The sequence below is a fragment of the Galleria mellonella genome, unplaced genomic scaffold, assembly GCF_026898425.1.
Source record: "Galleria mellonella isolate WM207_F2 unplaced genomic scaffold, CSIRO_AGI_GalMel_v1 utg32, whole genome shotgun sequence".
Classification (NCBI taxonomy): Eukaryota; Metazoa; Arthropoda; class Insecta; order Lepidoptera; family Pyralidae; genus Galleria; species Galleria mellonella.
Window position 1 is genome coordinate 990995 of NW_026442075.1, and position 21506 is coordinate 1012500.

Here is a 21506-nt window from a genome sequence, read left to right on the forward strand (position 1 = left end):
TTGCAATACCAGGGGTATTACGCGCGCGTTGCCGACCCTAAAGAAACCTCATTTTGAAGAACCCCCTGCTGTAGTCTCTTGGAAAAACATCGACAGGGAGCTCATTCCATAACCTAAGCGTTCGTAGGAGAAAATATCTCTGAAACCGCGTGGGTACGTGATCATCTAGGCTCTAGGGTATGAAGGTGAACACCCTGTTGATGGCGAGCTGTATGATGGTAGAAAGCTACGGTGTACACAGCTGCCCATCCGTCTACCATTAAGTTCCTTTAGTCGCCTCTTACGACATCCAGTTATGGTGTTGCCAGGTACAAAATCACATTGGCACGAGTCAATATTTTTACTTCAGTGCCAGATTTTGAAACAGAAATGAATTATAGTTTTTATTACTGTACACATATTTAAATAATATAATTATAAATAATCTAATTACACTTGATTATGTAAATGTGTATAATGGTATTAAAGATGTATAAAGGATGCAATTGGTAGCAAAATAAATGCATACTATTTAACAGTTTAAAATTATGTTATCAGATTAATAGCACCAATAGGTTATCACAATAGTTTGTATTCAAGTTAACTGATTTTCAATTCTCGATTACATCCTGTTTTTTATATATATAAATGTGTCTAAATATATTATTAATTTTAAATAGAAAAGTGTATGGTTTCCAAATAATTTTCTTAATATACAAGTCGATATTCTTTTCTATTCCTCATTTTTTTTCACTCATCAACTTGATCTAAGATTTCAATACTCTCTTATTTTACCGAAGGTTGATAATGTCTTTATTATCTGTGGATGTCTCTAAATATACAAATAAGTCTCTCTAATATCTAACAGTGGCTCTAAATATACAAGTATCTCCATTATCTGTGGCTGTCTCTAAATATACAAATAAGTCTTTCTAATATCTAACAAGTGGCTCTAAATATACAAGTATCCCCATTATCCGTGGCTGTCTCTAAATATACAAGTATCTCCATTATCCGTGGCTATCTCTAAATATACAAATAAGTCTCTCTAATATCTAACAGTGGCTCTAAATATACAAGTATCTCCATTATCTGTGGCTGTCTCTAAATATACAAATAAGTCTCTCTAATATCTAACAAGTGGCTCTAAATATACAAGTATCTCCATTATCTGTGGATGTCTCTAAATATACAAATAAGTCTCTCTAATATCTAACAAGTGGCTCTAAATATACAAGTATCTCCATTATTTGTGGATGTCTCTAAATATACAAATAAGTCTCTTTAATATCTAACAAGTGGCTCTAAATATACAAGTATCTCCATTATTTGTGGCTGTCTCTAAATATACAAATAAGTCTCTCTAATATCTAACAAGTGGCTCTAAATGTACAAGTATCTCCATTATCTGTGGATGTCTCTAAATATACAAATAAGTCTCTCTAATATCTAATAAGTGGCTCTAAATATACAAGTATCTCCATTATCTGTGGCTGTCTCTAAATATACAAATAAGTCTCTCTAATATCTAACAAGTGGCTTTAAATATACAAGTATCTCCATTATCTGTGGCTGTCTCTAAATATACAAATAAGTCTCTCTAATATCTAACAAGTGGCTTTAAATATACAAGTAATAATAAGTAATTATAAAAATAAGTGTGAAATGATTAATCTATTTATATAACTGTATTGGTTATATAAATTACGAAGTAGACTGAATATAATATAAATAAAAAAGGAAAAACGATTTGAATTATATTTGACTGTAAGTGAACTGCAATTTTAATTTATATTTTTTATAATGTTGTTATATAGTATCTATGTTATACAATTTCTTTTTAGCTTCGGATAAATAAATAAATATACATCGAGTTAATATTAATGAATGTTATTAAAAAAAGATATATTTCTATTGCTCTTTAATTATAGAATATAAATGTAATGTAAATAGAAATTGCCTTTGTAATTATTAATAAAGGTCTGTTAGTACAAGTATTTTATTGACAGAATTTCAGTGCTAATAAATTACTTATCTCATTTCTTATTATAATATATTAAAATCGTAACTAATGTCTATATATGGAGGTATTTATGAAATATTGTCATGAGGGAATAATAGGAGAAATTAGAAAATTTATCTGTCTATCTGTTTGTTCATATGATTGTTTCGACATCATGCAAGAACTAGCATCGAATTGAATGTGGTATTCACAGTTGTATCTATAGTCTATATTATCTTGCATGTGTTTTGTGGTCCATTTAATTGAGTTTTTTTTTTATACAACTTAGAATGGCAAACAAGCTGACGGCCCACCTGATGGAAAGTGGTAACCGTCGCCTATAGACATGAGCAGTAGCATGGACATAACAGAGTATAATGTTTCGCCCATGATACCCCTCGTGCGTTGCCATTCCTGAGGACTCAGGTGTTATTCCTCTGTACCCAGTAAATTCACGCCATATCCCACCCTTCAAACCGAAACACAGCCATGGATACACAACTGCTTCACGGTTGAAATGCACGTGTACGAATTAACGGCTATAAGCTACTTTAAAAAATTAACTTTATTAAATTTCAATGTAAAATAAGTACAGTATAATTTTCATAAAAAAAAATACGATTTAAAAGTGCTTATAAACAAATCTCTTTGAATATGTCTACATGATTTGTATTTAAATTTAGTAAGAAGGATTGTTTAATGTAGGATATAATTAACTGTAGTAATTTCAGTGATTTTCTATTTTGTTTATTAATAAATATTTTTGATATTTATAAATAAACAAAATAATAAAAAAAATATATTAAATGGGAAATTAAGCAATTAATAAATATTATTTTCTTTCTTTCTAATATAGGACTTCTTACAAATAATAAAGACATTACCAATTCTGCCCAATAAACCTTTTTAAACCGTGCCATAAACAATAATGACTAAGTGTCAATCGACGGAGTAACCCAGGGTTCTCATATCGGTATCAAACTCCTTGTTCTTGTACTGTTTGATCTTAGTGAGCCATAGTTCTAAAGAGACCTCGTCCCGGACACCACCGTACCTCTTCGGAAGACAATCGGGATGTATGTACCTGAAATATTAAAAAAGTTTGTATAAATAATTAAGGGTGCGTGGTCCCGGCATAGAATAGGCCACCCCTTCCTTTTCCATGGGTGTCATAAGAGGCGACCAAGGGAAGGCGAGGAATGAGCAGCAGCGTCCCTCTTAGAACATCTCTGAAGCCTAATTGCGGTCGCCAATCTGTATGCCAAGCGCGGCAACTACTGGCAAAATCCCCCCAAGGGGCAGGCTTATGTTTATCGGTGGACAGTTGATGATGATAAATCATTGAGGTTCCATTTTAATGTAATAATTATCGGTTTAACTTATATGTAACTAGCGACCCGCCCCGGCTTCGCACGGGTGCCTATTATATCACATCACATTAGAAACCTATAAAATTATCAGTGTTCCTCTACTATATTATGCATGTATTATACATATAAACCTTTCTCTTGAATTACTCTATCTATTAAAAAAAAACCGCTTCAAAATCCGTTGCGTAGTTTTAAAGATTTAAGCATACATACGGACGGACAGACAGCGACAGCAACTTTGTTTTGTACTATGTAGTGATTTGGTCAAGTTAGCTCGACTAGTTTCACGACCAATCGGAACCCTTAATCTTGAGCGGTAGTGACGCAAGCGTGAGTCTGACTGCACGCTTCGGCGGGCCCCGAATGGTTTCGAAACTAATAGAACTTCCTCGACCAAATTATACGTAAGTTAAACTAACTGTCATTAAGTTAAAATACAAATATAAAATAAGTAAAAATGAAAGGGACAGGTTGAGAAAAACTGTAACAGTGAACTTAGAACATTATTATTCTGAACTGAAAACCAGTGGAAATTCTTCAATGTTTTTTTTTTTTTTCACATAATATGTACTTACAAGCTTTTTAACAACAAAATTAAGGTTCTTTATTTGTAAGTATTTTACTAAAAATAGTTTAGTTTTTTAAACAAAATAATTGGTTTGCCCCAATTAAAAGTGTGTTTTTTTAATATAAATTAAAGTACATATATTTATTTTATTTCACCGTTTATTTGTTTTATTACCGATTAGGAATAATTATGCGCAGAAATGTTGTAAAACATTATTGTTATTAACTTTCTTGTAGGCGTTATAGCTGTATGTTAGTGAAAGAAAATCCTTACTAATATAAATGTAAAAGTGAGTTTGTTTGTTTGTAATCTTATATCGTCTTACCGACTTATCGAATCACTATGAAATTTGGTATATACGTATTATATGAGATGGATAAGGAGATAGGCATATTGTTATTCCAGTCCGTAAACGTTAGTAAATAAATAAAGCAAATTTGAATTCTTTTTTTTTTATACAACTTAGAATGGTAAACAAGCTGACGGCCCACCTGATGGAAAGTGGTAACCGTCGCCTATAAACATGAGCAGTACTATGGACATAACAGAGTATACTGTTTCGCCCATTATACCCCCCCTGCGTTGCCATTCCTGAGGACTCAGATGTTATTCTTCTGTACCCAGTAAATTCACGCCATATCCCATCCTTCAAATCGAAACAGCTATGCAAACACAACTGCTTCACGGTAGAAACACGAATGGGACAGAGGTACCCAAGCAATCGACTTTTGTAGAAAGTCTCCCTTTGGTAAGCTGACAATGTACCTTATGGAAAGTTATGGTCGCTATATGCAGATATGAATAGCACATGGACATAATAGAATATACTATGACGCCCTCATATGTTACCATTCCTAAGATCTAAGATATTTATTGATTTATTTATTCTTTATTGCATAAAATTATTGGATATAATTCCCAAAGAAGGTGGACGTCAGGCAGGCGGCCGGTTATAAAACTATAGGCCAAATCTTTTTGTAATATGGATAAAAACATACTAAATATAATAATTGGGATAAGGGTAAGCAGATGATGATGATGATGATGATGATTGCATAATAAAACTTTGTACAAATGATTCATGTACGATGTGTTTGCTCATGTACGAGTAGGTACGAACGCAGCCGAGTTGACCCGATGGCTGGAATGTCCTTCTTTCTTGTTAACAGTCGATAGTGTTGCTAATGAAGTAGGTATATTTAGCAATTTTCGAAACAAATGTTTTTAGATGCAGGGAACCGCCGTTGTTTTTATTATTAGTAGTTTGGATCGTAATAATTTTAAGAGCATAATAGAAGGAAAGATAGAGGGCAAAAGAGGAAGAGGAAGACCGAGGATTAACTACATGGGACAGATAAAGGAAACACTAGGCGTCATGTCGTATAGGGAGATAAAGGATATGGCCTGGGATAGAGCTGGCTGGAGGAAGATGCATGAATTAGTTGCACCGACAAGAGGAAACTCTTGAATGAAAAGAAGAGTTTGGATCGTATTAGTGATTGGTGAAATCATTCGAATACGAAAATGAATATATTGTTAATTTAGTAGCCGATTTATAAAATTTGTAATTACTAATTTTTTTTTAATGGGTGATAATGAAATGGTCACCCCGTCTGCGCTATCGGTATACACAGGCGTGGCACCAGTGAAGGATGATAAGTGAGGATGAAACAAGCAGGTCAGTTAGCCAATCGTGATAAATTTACTAGAATTAACCACGATAATTTTTCAGGGGGAACCACGTGTAGGTCGACCTGATGTATTGCTAGCAATGGGGCAGTTAGGCCTCATTACTAACAATTACTTTCCCCCCAATTACTAATTATTCGAATAACAAAATCATTCGGATTCACGTACTAGTAATAAGATGTTAGGTATGTCTCTGTATCTTGGAACTTATCTATGTTGAAGCAAAATTTTTTTTCTAATAGTAATACCTTTGTAACGAGTTACAATTATAGCCATGGAAGTAGACCCTTTTCCATAGATCGTCAGCTGGCGCCAGTCGCTTGAAGAAGTGAAATAAAGTCTCGAATACTCTGGAGCAGTTGATGACGTGCACCCCGCGCTGGTGGAGGGGAAACGCGAACTGGAATGCAATTGAAAAAAAAAGTAAAGATAACACCAGAACTAAAAAAATCTATATGTTGACTAGCTGTTTCCCGCAGATTTCGTTGGGATATATATATATGTTTACTTGACAAATATATTACTTATTTTTACCTGACAACCCTAGGTTGCAACTAACTGAGAACTGTCTGTCTGTTCCCAGTTAGTTTTTATTTAAACCAAGATTCATTAACAAATATTATTCCTCCAGAAAATAGTAGCGGAATCTTAGAATATTAGGACTTACCCCCATAACATTAATGGCTTGTAACACTATAGACGGCGTGATATGCCTTATATGATGCATGGTGATCCCTTTGCAGTCTACCAACGCTGTACCACCCAAGATCTGAAGTTTGGGCTGCATGATGCCCACTTCGAGGAGTAATAGACAGGCACTGATGAGATCTTCTGCTGGTAACTGATCCGGGTCCCATAAACCTAGAACAATATCAAATTATGGCATTACTTTATTACTGACTAGTTTTTGAACTAATGAAATGGACCGAATTTTTTCAAAAATTCTTACCGAGTCTGCAAATAATTAGTCTACCAACATCGGGTCGGTCGAATAGTACGCCCTCGAAGACGTTGCCCAGTCGACTGAATCTGAACCAATCCTGGTCGCGCCACAGTTGCGGGTTCTGTTCCCGGAAATTGCAGTAGCGGACTAACTGAAAAACAAAAGTAGTTATATGACAGTTTGCGTCGTGACTTCTTGATTATAATTTTTTATTAAAATAATATCATAATCATCATTGCAGCCCATCTATCGTCCACTGCTGAACATATGTTTCGGAAATATTTCCTCCCACGAACGCTCAGGTTATGAAAATAAGTGAAAATGCGATGGTAACCCCGCCTGTGCTATCGGTATACGCTGACGGGGCATCAGTGATAGATGATAGGTGGGGATGAAAGTAGATCAGTTGGCCCATAGTGAAGAATTCAACAATAAATTAACCACGATGATTTGCGCGTGGAGGTCGACCTGATAGGGTATATTGCTAGTAATGGAGTTAGTAACAATCCCTTCCCCTCGCTTAGGTTATGGAATGACCTCCCTACCGAGCTTTTTCGAAGAGACTACAGCATGGGGTTCTTCAGAGAAAGGTTAAAGAGGTTTCTTCAGGGTCAGCAACGCGCGCGTAATGTCCCTGATATTGCAGTCCTTCATAGGCTACGTTAATCGCTTACCATCAGGTGGGCCACTTGTTTGCCACCTTAATGGTATAAAAAAGAATAGGTCTTACATTACACTTGATTGACATGATCTTTATATAAAGTAGTTATCCTATTATATACTGACCAGCCTGTGCGCTCGCGCAGGCACAGAGCGGCGCGCCCTCAGGAACCGGAGTAAGAATGCATCATCAGTCCGTGGGGGGCAGCACTCGCCGCGTTCTGGAGACAGGTTTTTAATTAATAAAAAAAAATATATATATATTTAAAGATTTGAATATGCCAGTGAAATTAAAGGGTATAGTGGTGTAGGAGTAACACTACAGTTCTTAGAAATGGCATCATGGACATCACGTACTATCACGGGTAATATCCGATATCTATATATCGAGCTCTTCTGTATATTACTGACCACACATTGCAATATCGCCCATACCAGTCGGATTCAATACGAGCGGGTTTTTCTTTTTTTTATACAACTTAGAATGGCAAACAAGTTGACGGCCCACCTGATGGAAAGTAGTAACCGTCGCCTATAGACATGAGCAGTACCATGGACATAACAGTGTATACTGTTTCGCCCATGGTACACCTCCCATGCGTTGCCATTCCTGAGGACTCAGGCGTTATTCCTCTGTACCCAGTAAATTCACTGCCACATCCCACCCTTCAAACCGAAACACAGCTGCTTCACGGTTGAAACACGAATGGAACAGAGGTACCCAAGCAATCGACTTTTGTATAAAGTCTCCCTCTGTTAATTAAGTACTATATTGGTATTTACTTCCCGATTCATATTATATTATATTGGTCTTTTTGCTTTTGCGCTAAATTCTCAATTTGAAAGAGAGTGACAAAACATATCTATAGATAAAATAGGTATGTAGTAGGTTTTTGTTCTTATGAATAAGTAAACAAGTCTCTATACGCTTTCTACGAAGAAGAAAAAATATTTACGTACGTACTTCAACAATGCTTCCTTATTATGCAACTTGGAAATTTCCAAACAAACTGCAATAAAAACTTTCTTAGTTTGAAGTTTACAATAACATGGATACGAATAGGTACTTATTATTAGATTTTTGTTAAGTATATCTATTTCATCCTACTAGTCACTGAGGCTAATGATCATACTCTACGCAGTGTCAATAACCTCTGCCTCAAATTTCCCACTCATTCTTCTTCCTTTTATTCTAAATCCTTTACTGTTCAGACAGTTCGCCTGTGGAACTCTCTGCCTACCTCTATTCGGTGCGCTCAAACTCTTACTAGCTTCAAAACCTCTGTTAAATCCTACTACCTTTCCCTTTAGTACTATTTTCCTGTGTTCTCTCTTCATTTTCCTCCATCGTTTTCTTCTGTTTTATGTGTGCTATTAAGTATATGTATGTTTATGTATATATTTGTATGTGTATATGTAGTGTATATATGTGATAATATCTATATAATAGTGCGCCACCTACCCTTTGTCTTTTTCTCACTGTCCTCTACCCAAAGGTTGTCTGGAAGAGATTGCTTAGCGATAAGGCCGCCTTTTGTATCACTTCTCATTAATATTTACTGTATTTGTTTTTTTTCTTTTTACTTGGTGCAATAAAGTGTAAAATAAATAAATATATTATTCGTTGGGCAGCCCCATTGCTTCCAATAATATCTTGTCAGGTCGACCTCCACGTGGTTCTCCTTAGAAACTATCGTGCTGAATACCAAGTGTATTCATCACGATGAGCTAACTGACCTGCCTTTTTATTCTCACCTATCACTCCTCACTGGTGATTCACCAACATATACCGTTAGCGCAGACAGGGTTACCATTCTATTATCATCCTACAAAAATATTCCTGTATTATTATTTAAACATTTATCTTAAGGTGAGCCGTATGCGTCACGTAGTTCAATCTACGAATCGTGTTGAGAACAAAGATATGAAATTATGGATTGCACACAGCGTTCAAGCGTAGTCGAGCGAATAATTACAATCGATTGTGTATTACCCAACACAGCCGTTTGGAATTGCTTCGCGTCGCAAGTCCCCATAAAATAGAAATTGCAAACGACCTTGTTACTTATTTTAATGTAAATTTCATAAGAAATATTTACAACAATTAAATATTGTACTTTTTTTTTTCCTGATGGATGAAAATGGAATGGCAGCTCCATCTACGCTACCGGTATACGCTGGTGGAGCACCAGTGAAGGGTGATCGATGAAAATGAAAACAGGCCAGTTAGCCCATCATGATGGATTCATCAGGAATTAACCATGATAGTTTCCAAGGGGAACCGGGAGGAGGTCGACCTGGTTGGGTATATTGCTAGCTATGGGATTCTCTGTCTCCATTACTAACAATCCCATTTCCCTTAAATATTGTACTATTGTGATTTGTCGAGTAATGGAGGATAATTTATTAATTTATTAAATTTTAATATACCTAAAAAGTTTTGTGTGATCCTGGCATAGATAGACCACCTTTTCCCGTGGGTAACAGGCGACTAAGGGAGGGCGAGAGATGGGCAGCAGCGTTCCTCTTAAGACATCGAAGCTAACTGCGGTTGCCAATTCGCCTGTTAAGCGTGGCAACTACTGGCAAAAGCCCCCATGGGAGAGGCTTATGTTCAGCAGTGGACAGTTAAAGGCTGATATAATGATGATGTTAATATACCTAGAAAGTGTAAATGGTGGATTTAACCCATATAGCCATAGCGTTGTCAACCAGTCGACCGAAGACATATGACATTTATTGTATTGTATCAGCCAATAGCTGTCCACTGCTGAACATAGCCTCCCTCATAATAGGGGCGGGGGGAGGGGGGTGGTCAAATAGTTGTCACGCTTGGCAGCCGGGTTGACAACCGCAGTTTAGCTTTTGATAATGTTTTAAGAGGGACGCTGCTGCCCATTGCTGCAATTTGACGCCAATATGACGAATAACTGCTACCTGGGGAAGGGCGAAGTCGGGATTAAAGCTAGTTTAAAAATAAAACAGACTAAAAATGAAAAATAGCTCTTTGTTTAAGCTACTTTGTTCAATGCACTGTTATTTCAATAGAAAGACATTTCAAGATAGTTTACTAAGTGTGCCAAGTATAAAAGGAAGCGGTCAAGTGCGAGTTGGACACACAGGCCTATGTTTCCGTATTACTAATAAAACTACAACAAACGAAAATAATTTTAGATTGTGTTCCAGAAAAAAGAGAGTTCATTTGTGACAAAACCAGTAATTTTGATTTAAAAACTAAACCACTGAACCTTTTTTGATAAAATTTCTATGAGATCAGTTTGAAAATATTATAGTTTCAGATAAAAAAGAAAATTTCCGAATCCAGCAGATACAGAGACAGCAGCATCCTTCTTAAAATATCACCAAAGGTTAACTGCGGTTGCCAACCCACCTGCAAAGCTATTACTGGCAAAACCGCCTAAGGGGAAGGCTTATGTTCAACAGTGGATAATTAAAAGCCCCCCCCCCCCCCCCCCCACCACGGAACACTCGTCACGCGTAATCACACAGACACAGAGCACACGTCACGGCACACGTCCCCGCCAGTGGGGACGAAGACCTCACGTTTACGCCCGAGCGCATCTCACCGACTCCACTTCCTCACTCGTTACGACAAATCGACTCGAGACCGACGGGAGTCGAAGTGCGGTGATGTAAGCTGAGGTCCGAACCGCTCTGGCGCCTTTGGGCGTACACCGCAGTCCATAAGTAAGAGTCGATATTTTATCGCTCCCCTCTCGTGGGCTTGGAGTACCATCCACGTTTGCCCCTGCACACGCGCTTGGTGAAGCTGTTAAGGCCATCTGTGGCCAACAACATTGTTAGTAATGGAGTCTAACTGACCCATAACTAACATGTATTCCTATACACCCTATCAGGTCGACCTCCACGTGTTTCCTCCTGGAAACCGTCGTGGTTAATTCTAGTGAAATTCATCACAATGGGCTAACTGACCTGCTTTCGTCCCCTATCATCCCTCACTGGTGCCTCGCCAGCGTATACCGTTAACGCAGACGGGAATACCATTCCATTATCACCCATTAAAAAAAAACAGCAGCAGTTTATTGCTTTGTCCTTAAACAGCAAAACACTGATAGATAGATAGATAAACACTTTATTAGAGCCATTTATGACACACGTAAATTAATAAATTAATTTTTTTTATACAACTTAGAATGGCAAACAAGCTGACGGCCCACCTGATGGAAAGTGGTAACCGTCGCCTATAGACAAGAGCAGTACCATGGACATAACAGAGTATACTGTTTCGCCCATGATACCCCCCATGCGTTGCCATTTCTGAGGACTAAGGTGTTGTTCCTCTGTACCCTGTAAATTAACGCCATATCCCACCCTTCAAATTGAAACACAGCCATGCAAACACAACTGCTTCACGGTAGAAACACGAATGGGACAGAGGTACCCAAGCAATCGACTTTTGTACCAAGTCTCCCTCTGGTATATTATATATATATATATAGAGTTTATACAATTACAAATTATTTACACTTTTTTAAATATAAAACAAAAGATAAAGTATGGAAATATGTTTTCACCAAGTGTGTCGCAGTGACCCAAATAGGCTACAGCTCAGTGATAGTTTTGCTACACTGATATTTTGATATCTTCTTATAAATGATGAATTTTGCCGGCGAATGGAGATCTTAGATTACGCATTGAACATAATACAAACATTATATAAACGAGATATTTTATTATTTAATCATTATTCAAGAGTCGCGCTCGTGCCATTCACCACGTTTTTCGGCGACGCTCTAGTGACGAATTTTTTTCTAGCTCTTTTTATTTATCTTATGTAATTATATCAAATTAATGTAAATAGAGAAAGGTGAATAGAGAGTCATGCGTCGCAATAACGCTTGTTTTTATCTATTAGGAGTTTTAATCGATGTTCGATGGTTCTCAGATATAATAAAATTCTCAGACTGAGAATTTTATCATTAGAATCATGGAAATAAAAATAAATAAAGGAACTGATTTCGTTTTATCCTGCTTTCTATAGTTTTGTCCTTGTTTCCAGTATTTATATCTAACAGACTACAGCTTTGCTTGCGTGAATTAATATAGAAAATACTATATATTTTAATTTTTAACATAACTAATTTTTACCTGTAACTTGATACGAGAGTATCAAGTCTATCAAGTAAGAGTATATCAGATGTCGTCTTAAAATATAACATACACTAGGAGCATCGGGCACATCATAATTGTAAAAACTATATTCAACTTGGTACAGCAGTTTTTACACAATGCCGAAACAAACAAATAGAAAAATAAAAAAAAAATAACAATATAATTATAAATAATGTTTAGAAGTATAATAAATAACACATTTTTGTTAATTTAATGTTTCGAAATTTTAGAGTTAAATGGATTCAATTTAACTCTAAAAGTATTGTTCAAGTGCCTAGTTTTTTTTTTGGTGGGTGCAAATGGCATGGTAACGGCCTGCGCTAACGGGATACGCTGGCGGAGCACCAGTGAAGGTTGATAGATGATAATGTAAACAGACCAGTTAGCCCATCATAATGAATTCATCAGGAATTAACCATGATAGTTTCCAGGGAGAACTGCGAGGAGGTCGACCTTGTTGGGTATATTGCTAGCAATGGGATTCTCAGTCTCCATTACTAACAATCCCTTTCCCCCCTCAAGTGCCTAGAGACACACTTGTTTCGTTGTTTTGTTCTGTCATATTAATTTCTGTACGGTCCACTAGATGTCGCTACAGTTATTTAGTAACAGTGGGTCTACCTTGTAACGAAATTCCGAATGTTCGGACTCAATTTCGTGTGTTTTTATTTATACCAAAATCGGACCAATAAATGGAGTTTAACATTTCGTTCGTCATACATCCTATCATAAAAGTCCAAAAGAACGATATTTTAACATTTTTAATATTTCCAAACGGCATGAATTGTGTAATTTTAACATCAAATTTGTGCTTAAACTAAGCTTTCGATGTCGTCCCATTTTTCAAGTATAGATTAAAAATTATTTTTTTTGTCTCTGTTTGTAACCATATCGGTTGTGAATGTACAGTTTATAATCACTGTTTGATTTTTATTGAAGTACTTGTTTTAGAATATTATTTTATTACTTATTTATCTGTTTGTATGTTATTTGTATGACCTCAAATGCCCATAAAGATTTAGACAAAGGCGTTAATGTATACAAATGCAGATATTTACAAGATTACTCCATGCAGTTACTGATAAGTGAATAACAAACATTGGCCATGTGTTAACCAGCTAATATGCAATCAACAAACACAACGGTGGCATACAAGCAACAAGAAGGAATTATAATAAAATTAGTTAAGTTTTTTATACCACAATGAAGGCAAACAGCCCGTCTGATGGCAAACAGTCACAGAGGGCCTACCATGAAATGTTTTCCGAAATTTCGGAGCCAAACGAAACACAAATTTGATGTTAAAATTACATAATACATGTTGTTTGTAAATATTAAAAATATTAAAATATTGTTCCTTTTGACTTTTATGATAGGATGTATGACGAACGAAATGTTAAACTCCATTTATAGGTCCGATTTTGGTATAAACAAAAAGACGAAATTGAGTCCGAAATTTCGGAATTTCATTTCATTGTAGACCCGCTGTATTCTATGGACGGCTGCAACACTGGGAGTGTCAAGTGCGTGGTGCCGACCCTGAAGAAACCTTAACATGCTGACCCGCTTCATCTTCATTTATCATCCCTTATTGGTGTCCCGCCAGTGTATACCGATAGCGTATCATCCATTAAAAAAAACGATTGCCATAATTTTGTTTACAGAGTAATATGGAGTATATATATAATATTTCTAGGGTTGCCATCATCTAAATTGTCGACACCGATTTACCAGAGGGAGACTTTGTACAAAAGTCGATTGCTTGCGTACCTCTGTCCCATTCGTGTTTCAACCGTAAAGCAGTTGTGTATGCATGATTGTGTTTCGGTTTGAAGGGTGGGATATGGCAGTGAATTTACAGGGTACAGAGGAATAACACTTGAGTCCTCAGGAATGGCAACGCATGGGGGTATAATGGGCGAAACAGTATATTCTGTTATGTCCACGGTACTGCTCATGTCTATAGGCGACGGTTACCACTTTCCATTAGGTGGACCGTCAGCTTGTTTGCCATTCTAAGTTGTATAAAAAAAAACGAATAAACACGACTAAAATCCCGGACATTTGGGCGAAATATGGTATTTTCCCCGGACATTTAAAAAAATTTTTTTTATAACAAAAATAAAAACATTGTTACATAAAAACAGAGTTATTGTGGATTTTTTTTTTTTTTGTGTGGATGTATTGTACCTAAGTTTTATTTCAATTGGTCGCCTACCTATAAAAAAAAATGGATTTCCCCTGACAACAAAAGTGTCCACTTTTCAAACACCCCTGCCGGACGGCCCTCGGACGCCCTTCAAACTAGGATAAAATAGGGAATTCCGGACGGATGGCAGCCCTATGTATTTCACATGCAAAACCCCATAATGACCAAAACAATGCACTGATTATAATTACCCAGTGTTCCACTCAAGGGCAGAGTCCGCCATTCTATTCAAACATTCCCCTCTATTTTGGGCTTTACAATTTTAATGCTTTGGTGCTCATGCATTCAAAGATGGTAATATTTGTTTAGGTACGGTCAGCAAAGACACATAGATACGACTGTTAATTTAATACCAATTATTATATTAGAAGGGCTCGTCCCGGCGTCGCACGGGTAGACATTTTTACATTTTAAAAAGTTGCCAATAAGGCTGCACACGCGACGGAAGCTTAAAAATGGAGTAATTTCTCCCGTTTTCCCAACATTTCCCTTCACTACTCTGCTCCTATTGATCGTAGCGTGATGAAAAGTATACTATAACCTGCTCAGGAGTATGAAGAATAATTGTACCAACTTTCGTTAAAATCCGTCGAGTAGTTTTTGTTTCTATAACGAACATACAGACAGACAGACAAAAATTTTACTGATTGCATTTTTGTCATCAGTATCGATCACTAATCACCCCCTGATAGTTATTTTGGAAATATATTTCATGTACAGATATGACCTCTCTACAGATTCATTATAAGTATAGATTATTCCTGTCTACGGTCGACTTAGATAATGCCATATGGTGTAAAGTCCTCCATTTACACTTTCGAGGCGTATTTAAGTTTAATCAATAAATAAATGTCAAAATAGTACGCTGGTAATGTCCAATTAATGTGTATTTAATGCGATTTCAATTTAATCCCACTTTAGTACAGTCAGCAACGAAACTTTACGAATAAAAAGATACGAGTATTGGTTGAATTTTTCGAATAGACTTTAAAATTATATATTGGTTACGTCCATTTAATATGTATTCAAGGTGATATGGAATTGGTTCCAATTCAATTGCGTCAAAAACCTGATAATCACAGATCATTATATCACAGTCTCTGTACGTTATCAATGCCACAGATACGATAAATAAAAAAAAAATCGTAATCTAATTAATTTAAAAGTAATAAATAACTGAACACCAATATGGTAGAATACTAATTACAGTTTCGTCATAAGTCATATATCATAGTGACATCGAATTTTAGAATTCAAAGGAAGGAGAGCCCTTGAAATTAAGTCTTTTTTTTATATCACTGTAGCGGTAAACAAGCCTAAGGTCCACCTGGTGGTAAACAGTCACTGTAATCTATGAATGCCTGCAATACCAAGGGAATTACGCGCGCGTTGCTGACCTTGAAGAAACCTTTACCCCTTTTTTGAAAAATCTCGACAGGAGGAAGCTCGTTCTATAATCTAAGCGTTGGTGGGAGGAAACATCTTTGAAACCCCGATCGAAATTGATTACAATTATTGATATAATGTATTTAAAAAGTAATTCATTGTTTCTGTCTACTTCAATGGGAGACAGGCGTGATTGTTATAAATGGATTGAAAATTAATCATGTCCAAGAAATATTATTTTTTCATTGATAAGTCGTTAGTAAGTAATGTTTAATATGGATTTATTTATTAGTTTTTTTTTTTTAGTTTACATTGATTAGTAATTTATGATTATTAAATATATATATAGATATATATATATATATATATATATATATATCCTATTTAAGAGCTGCGCTCTTGTCGGCGGAGCTTTTGTCACTCACTACGATTTTCCACCATCAACCAGTTCACGACACCAACTTCTTCCTTGATCTGCCTGATGTAACTATGTCTCGGTCTCCCTCTTCCCCTCCTTTCCTCTATCTTACCTTCTATTATAATGTTCATAAGTTCGTCGTGTCGTATCAAGTGCCCCAACATTTTTCCCCTTCTGTCCTCAATAGTTCTAATAATTTGTTTTTTTTCCTCAACCCTAAGCAGGACCTCCTCATTGCTAATTCGATCCCTCCAGCTAATTTTCTCCATCCTTCTACAACACCACATTTTAATGGCTCTAAGTTTATCCATTTCCTTCTGAGTTAATGTTCATGTCTTACATCCATACAAACATACATATATATAAATTTTAAATTAATCATGTCCAGCAACCTTTGTTTCTGACTGTACTGCAGATAATTGAGTAAGAAATGAGTAAACAGTGAGTGTCTCGCTATAAGTGTATCTGTTTGTTAGTTTTTTTTTCGTAACTACAACCTTGATGTCGTGCCTGTGTTCTGTAGTCAACAAAAATAAATATTACGATTTTATATCTGACTGATTCAAGATTCAAGATAGATTGTTTTGATAAAGGTTTCTTCAGTAAAGACAACGCGCGCGTAATACTTCTGGTATTGCAGATGTTTATAGGTTTTTTCTAATGGGTGATAATGGTATGGTAACCCCGCCTGCGCTAACGGGATACGCTGGCGGAGCACCAGTGAAGGGTGATCGATGAGAATGAAAACAGGCCAGTTAGCCCATCATGATGAATTCATCAGGAATTAACCATTCAAGTCGACCTGGTTAGGTATATTGCTAGCAATGGGATTTTTAGTCTCCATTACCCCTATAATCCCTTTCCCCCCAATTTTTCGAGTTATTAACGATGTTTTCCTTCTATTTTCATGCCATCAATCTTATGTTACATACAAGAATACAAAAGCAAAATGTAGAGACACAATCGTACTGATATTATCATTTCAGCCGTTAACTGTCCACTGCTGAACATAAGCCTTTTCCATAAGGGGAGTTTTGCCAGTAGTTGCCACGCTTGGCAGACGGATTGGCAACCGCAGTTAGGCTAATAATAATAATTTTTATTACAGATAACTAAGGTCTATTTTTGTTAGTAACAATCGACTTAAACTATGTTAGTAAAAAAAACAAAACAAATCATTTTATGGCCCCCATAGTAATTAAAAGGCCCACAATGAGAGGATCGAGCTATCATATTTATCACCTAATGCCCTCAGAATGCTGTTACTGCTGTCGCTTACACGCAGTCAGTGTGAAAGAGATGCAATTTGTTTGCGTCTGATGGCATAGAAGTCATTTGCCGATGCCGCTGCAAACATTGTGGATGCACTACAAAAACGTGGCAACCGTAACAACACCCTGAAAACATTACATATTGTATTGAACACGTAGAGATTGCCCGTCGTGTAAAGTCAACACACAGGCTGTTCGTGTAAAAAGATTGAAAATACGCCTTGAACAATGTTATTTTGACTTCAGTTTCAGTTTTAAGAGGGACGTTGCTAGCCACCCCCTACCTATCCACCTACCTATCCTATCTACCTATCTCCTACCCTCTATCATTAAGTTTCTTTAGTCGCCTTCTATGACAACAACAAAAATGAAAGGGGTGGCCTATTCTATTCCAGAGGGAGACTGTACAAAAGTCGATTGCATGGGTACCTCTGTCCGATTCGTGTTTCAACCGTGAAGCAGTTGTGTTTGCATGGCTGTGTTTCGGTTTGAACGGTGGGATATAGCGTGAATTTACTGGGTACAGAGGAATAACACCTGAGTCCTCAGGAATGGCAACGCATGGGGGGGGGATATCATGAGCGAAACAGTATACTCTGTTATGTCCATGGTACTGCTCATGTCTATAGGCGACGATTACTACTTTCCATCAGGTGGGCCGTCAGCTTGTTTGTCATTCTAAGTTGTATAAAAAAAAATCAATGCCGGGACCACATACATATTTGTCACGCCTGTCTGCCATTAGGGTAGGCAGAAACAATAGACCGCCAAATGCTTCGATGCTGTATTCTAGCTTTTTAAAATTAGTTAAAAATGTATATGTATTTTGAAAAGGCATCTCTACTGTAATTTATTATAAATCATACCTATTCAAAGGCGTTCTCGAAAGAGTTTTGTGAATAGCGTGCTTTTTACTATTTTTTGTACGTATCTTTTAAGTACTGCTGTCAAACAAATGATGTTTGTGAATACAAATTTACTAATTTAATTTTTAAATTGTTTATAATTACTCCTCTCCATCCAAAGGTTGCCTGGAAGAGATCGCTCTTAGCGATAAGGTCGCCCGTTGTTTTCTCATTGTGATTATTTCTTGTAATTGTTTATATTTATAATAAGTTTACTATTGTAATCTTTTGGAGGAAACAATAAAGAGTATCTATCTATCTATGTATAATTTACTCGTAATACTTTTTAGGGTAGACTGCTAAACTGTTCTTTCATTATTTTTGCATTGCATAATTTTCTACTTATGAAAAATGTAATACAATTCTCCATCGTCTTTATCTCTGAATTTGTTGGTTTTTTTATGCAACTTTGAATACCAAACAAGCTGACGGCCCGCCTGATGGAAAGTAGTAACCGTTGCCTATAGACATGAGTAGTACCATACACATGACAGAGTATACTGTGTCGCCTATGATACCCCCATGCGTTGCCATTTCTGAGGACTAAAGTGTTATGCCTTTGCACCCTGTAAATTCACTGCCATGTCCCAGCCTTCAAACCGAAACACAGCCATGCAAACACAACTGCTTCAGAGTAGAAACACGAATGGAACAGTGGTACCCAAGCAAACGACTTTTGTACAATGTCTCCCTCTGGTAATATGTGAAACAAATATCTGAAATAGCAACTAGTGGGTGTTTATTTCGTACAAGAAAATAAAGTAAGATTAAAAACATGTTTTTATCTCATAGCGGGAATATTTGGCATGTTTTTTTTTAATGGGTGATAATGGAATGGTAACCCCACCCGCGCTATCGGTATACACCAACGGGGCACCAGTGAAGGATGATAGGTGAGGATGAAGCAGGTCAGTTAGCCCATCGTGACGAATTCAATAAGAATTGTTCACGATGGTTTCCAGGGGGAACCACGTGGAGGTCGACCTAATAGGGCATATTGCTAGCAATGGGGTTATCAAACTACATTGCTAACAATCCCTTTCCCCCCTATTTGGCATGTTAGTTCAACACACACCTCACCGGTTTTTTTAGTCAATTTGGAAATATAAAAAAAAATAATGGCAAAGAAGTACACGTGCCTCTAATGGGAAGTTAATGAGGTGTTAAATATAAATTAAGTACAGTACATGAGAATTGTTATGGTATAACGGATTATTGACCTCAATTTACCATAAATCATGTTTCGCAGCTCGTCGATGTTCCTCTGCCTGGTGGCGGGGTGCTCGTCGCATAGTATCCTCGCCTCCTCCTCGGACTCAGGGTCGTTGTGGCGGTCCAGCTCCGCTTTGAATGCTATCTCTTGGAACATCATTTCTGTCGCATCTGTAAAGATATTAAGGTGATTAATATGTTAAGAATGAATCCTGTATTAAAACTGTCAATACTTTAATAAAAATAAAAAAAAATTTTTATACAACTTTAATGGCAAACAAGCTGACGGCTCACCTGATAAAAAATTTTAACCGTCGCCTATAGGGGGAAAGGGACTGTTAGTAATGGGGTCTAACTGCCCCATTGCTAGCTATATACCCTATCATTAGTAATGGGTAATAACAGCCGCATTGCTAGCAATATACCGTATCGGGTCGACTTTCACGTGGTTGCCCCTCGAAACCATCGTGGTTAATTCGTGTTGAATTCTTCACGATGGGCCGACTGACCTGGCTTCATCCTTACTTGACACCGATTAAAAAAAAAACCGTCGCCTATATCTACTATTTCGATTACTAAGTAAATCTAAGCAGTGCAATTACGAAAAATTTTATTTTATTATTCGAATATGTTGCAGTGCAATTGCCAAGTCATTTTAATTATTATAGAAATAAAGATATCTAATATTGATACGGTCATTATAAATGTTGATAAGCAATTGATGACTTTGTACAAAAGTCGATTGCTTGGGTACCTCTGTTCCATTCGTGTTTCAACCGCGAAGCAGTTGTGTTTGCATGACTGTGTTTCGGTTTGAAGGGTGGGATATGGCGTGAGTTTACTGGGTACAGAGGAATAACGTCTGAGTCCTCAGGAATGGCAACGCATGGGGGTATCATGGGCGAAACAGTATACTCTGTTATGTCCACGGTACTGCTCATGTCTATAGGCGACGGTTACCACTTTACATCAGGTGGGCCGTCAGCTTGCTTGCCATTCTAAGTTGTATAAAAAAAAGCATTTATAACAAAGTTGTTCAATAGATGCTTCCCTAGACACTACCTAAATAACTGACATGGTTTCACATGAAATCTCACAATTTTTTGTAGTGGAAAAACGAAGATGATTTTATTTAACTGTAGGTATAATTATTTATGTATTCTAAATATTAATAGTTGTAGCACTTCAGCTGCCAGCTAACGATATGTTTTCTAACTGTATTGGGTTGACTGGAAGAGATCTCTGTCAGAGATAAGTCCACCCTTGCTAACAATATTTATAAATGCATTAACAATGTAATTTACAAGAATATATATATATATATATATATATATATATATATATATATATATATATATATATATATATATATATATATAAAGAATCACGCTGTGAGACTTAGCATTTTTTTACATTTTGTGTTTTGGATAAGATTTCTATATTAATACACCTAGTCTACAATAATATTATAAAGAGAAAAGATTTGTATATTTGTGTGTATGTTTGTGATGAATAAACTCAAAAACTACTTTGCCTATTTCAAAAATTTATCACCATTAGAAAGCTAAATTCATCCTGAGTAACATAGGCTATATTTATTGCTAGAAAAGATTAGGGATCCTTACTAAAACTTTAGTAACGTAACTCAAGGTGTAAAAAATGCTATAAAATATCTTTCGTCGCGTGCGTTGCGGAAACTATTGGTGATAGGACAAAAGTATGTTCTACAATATTGAAGAA

At 36.4% G+C, this 21506-nt stretch overlaps 1 protein-coding gene across 2 annotated transcripts in view; it reads right to left on the reverse strand.

Moving 5' to 3' along the window:
* Positions 1 to 2219: 2219 nt before the first annotated feature.
* LOC113519129 (clavesin-1-like) overlaps positions 2220 to 21506 on the reverse strand; it is a 31925-nt gene continuing 12638 nt past the window's right edge. Inside the window, exons 2-7 of one of the 2 annotated variants that reach the window (XM_052896347.1) lie at positions 19785 to 19937; positions 7338 to 7432; positions 6558 to 6702; positions 6276 to 6469; positions 5857 to 6008; positions 2220 to 3065 (exon numbers count right to left, since the gene is read on the reverse strand). In XM_052896347.1, coding sequence (XP_052752307.1) covers positions 2921 to 3065; positions 5857 to 6008; positions 6276 to 6469; positions 6558 to 6702; positions 7338 to 7432; positions 19785 to 19926 — 873 coding nt within the window. In that variant the 5' untranslated portion in view covers positions 19927 to 19937 and the 3' untranslated portion in view covers positions 2220 to 2920. Of the gene's footprint in view, positions 3066 to 5856; positions 6009 to 6275; positions 6470 to 6557; positions 6703 to 7337; positions 7433 to 19784; positions 20313 to 21506 lie in introns of those variants that run through there. The other variant, XM_052896348.1, reaches the window with a different exon arrangement.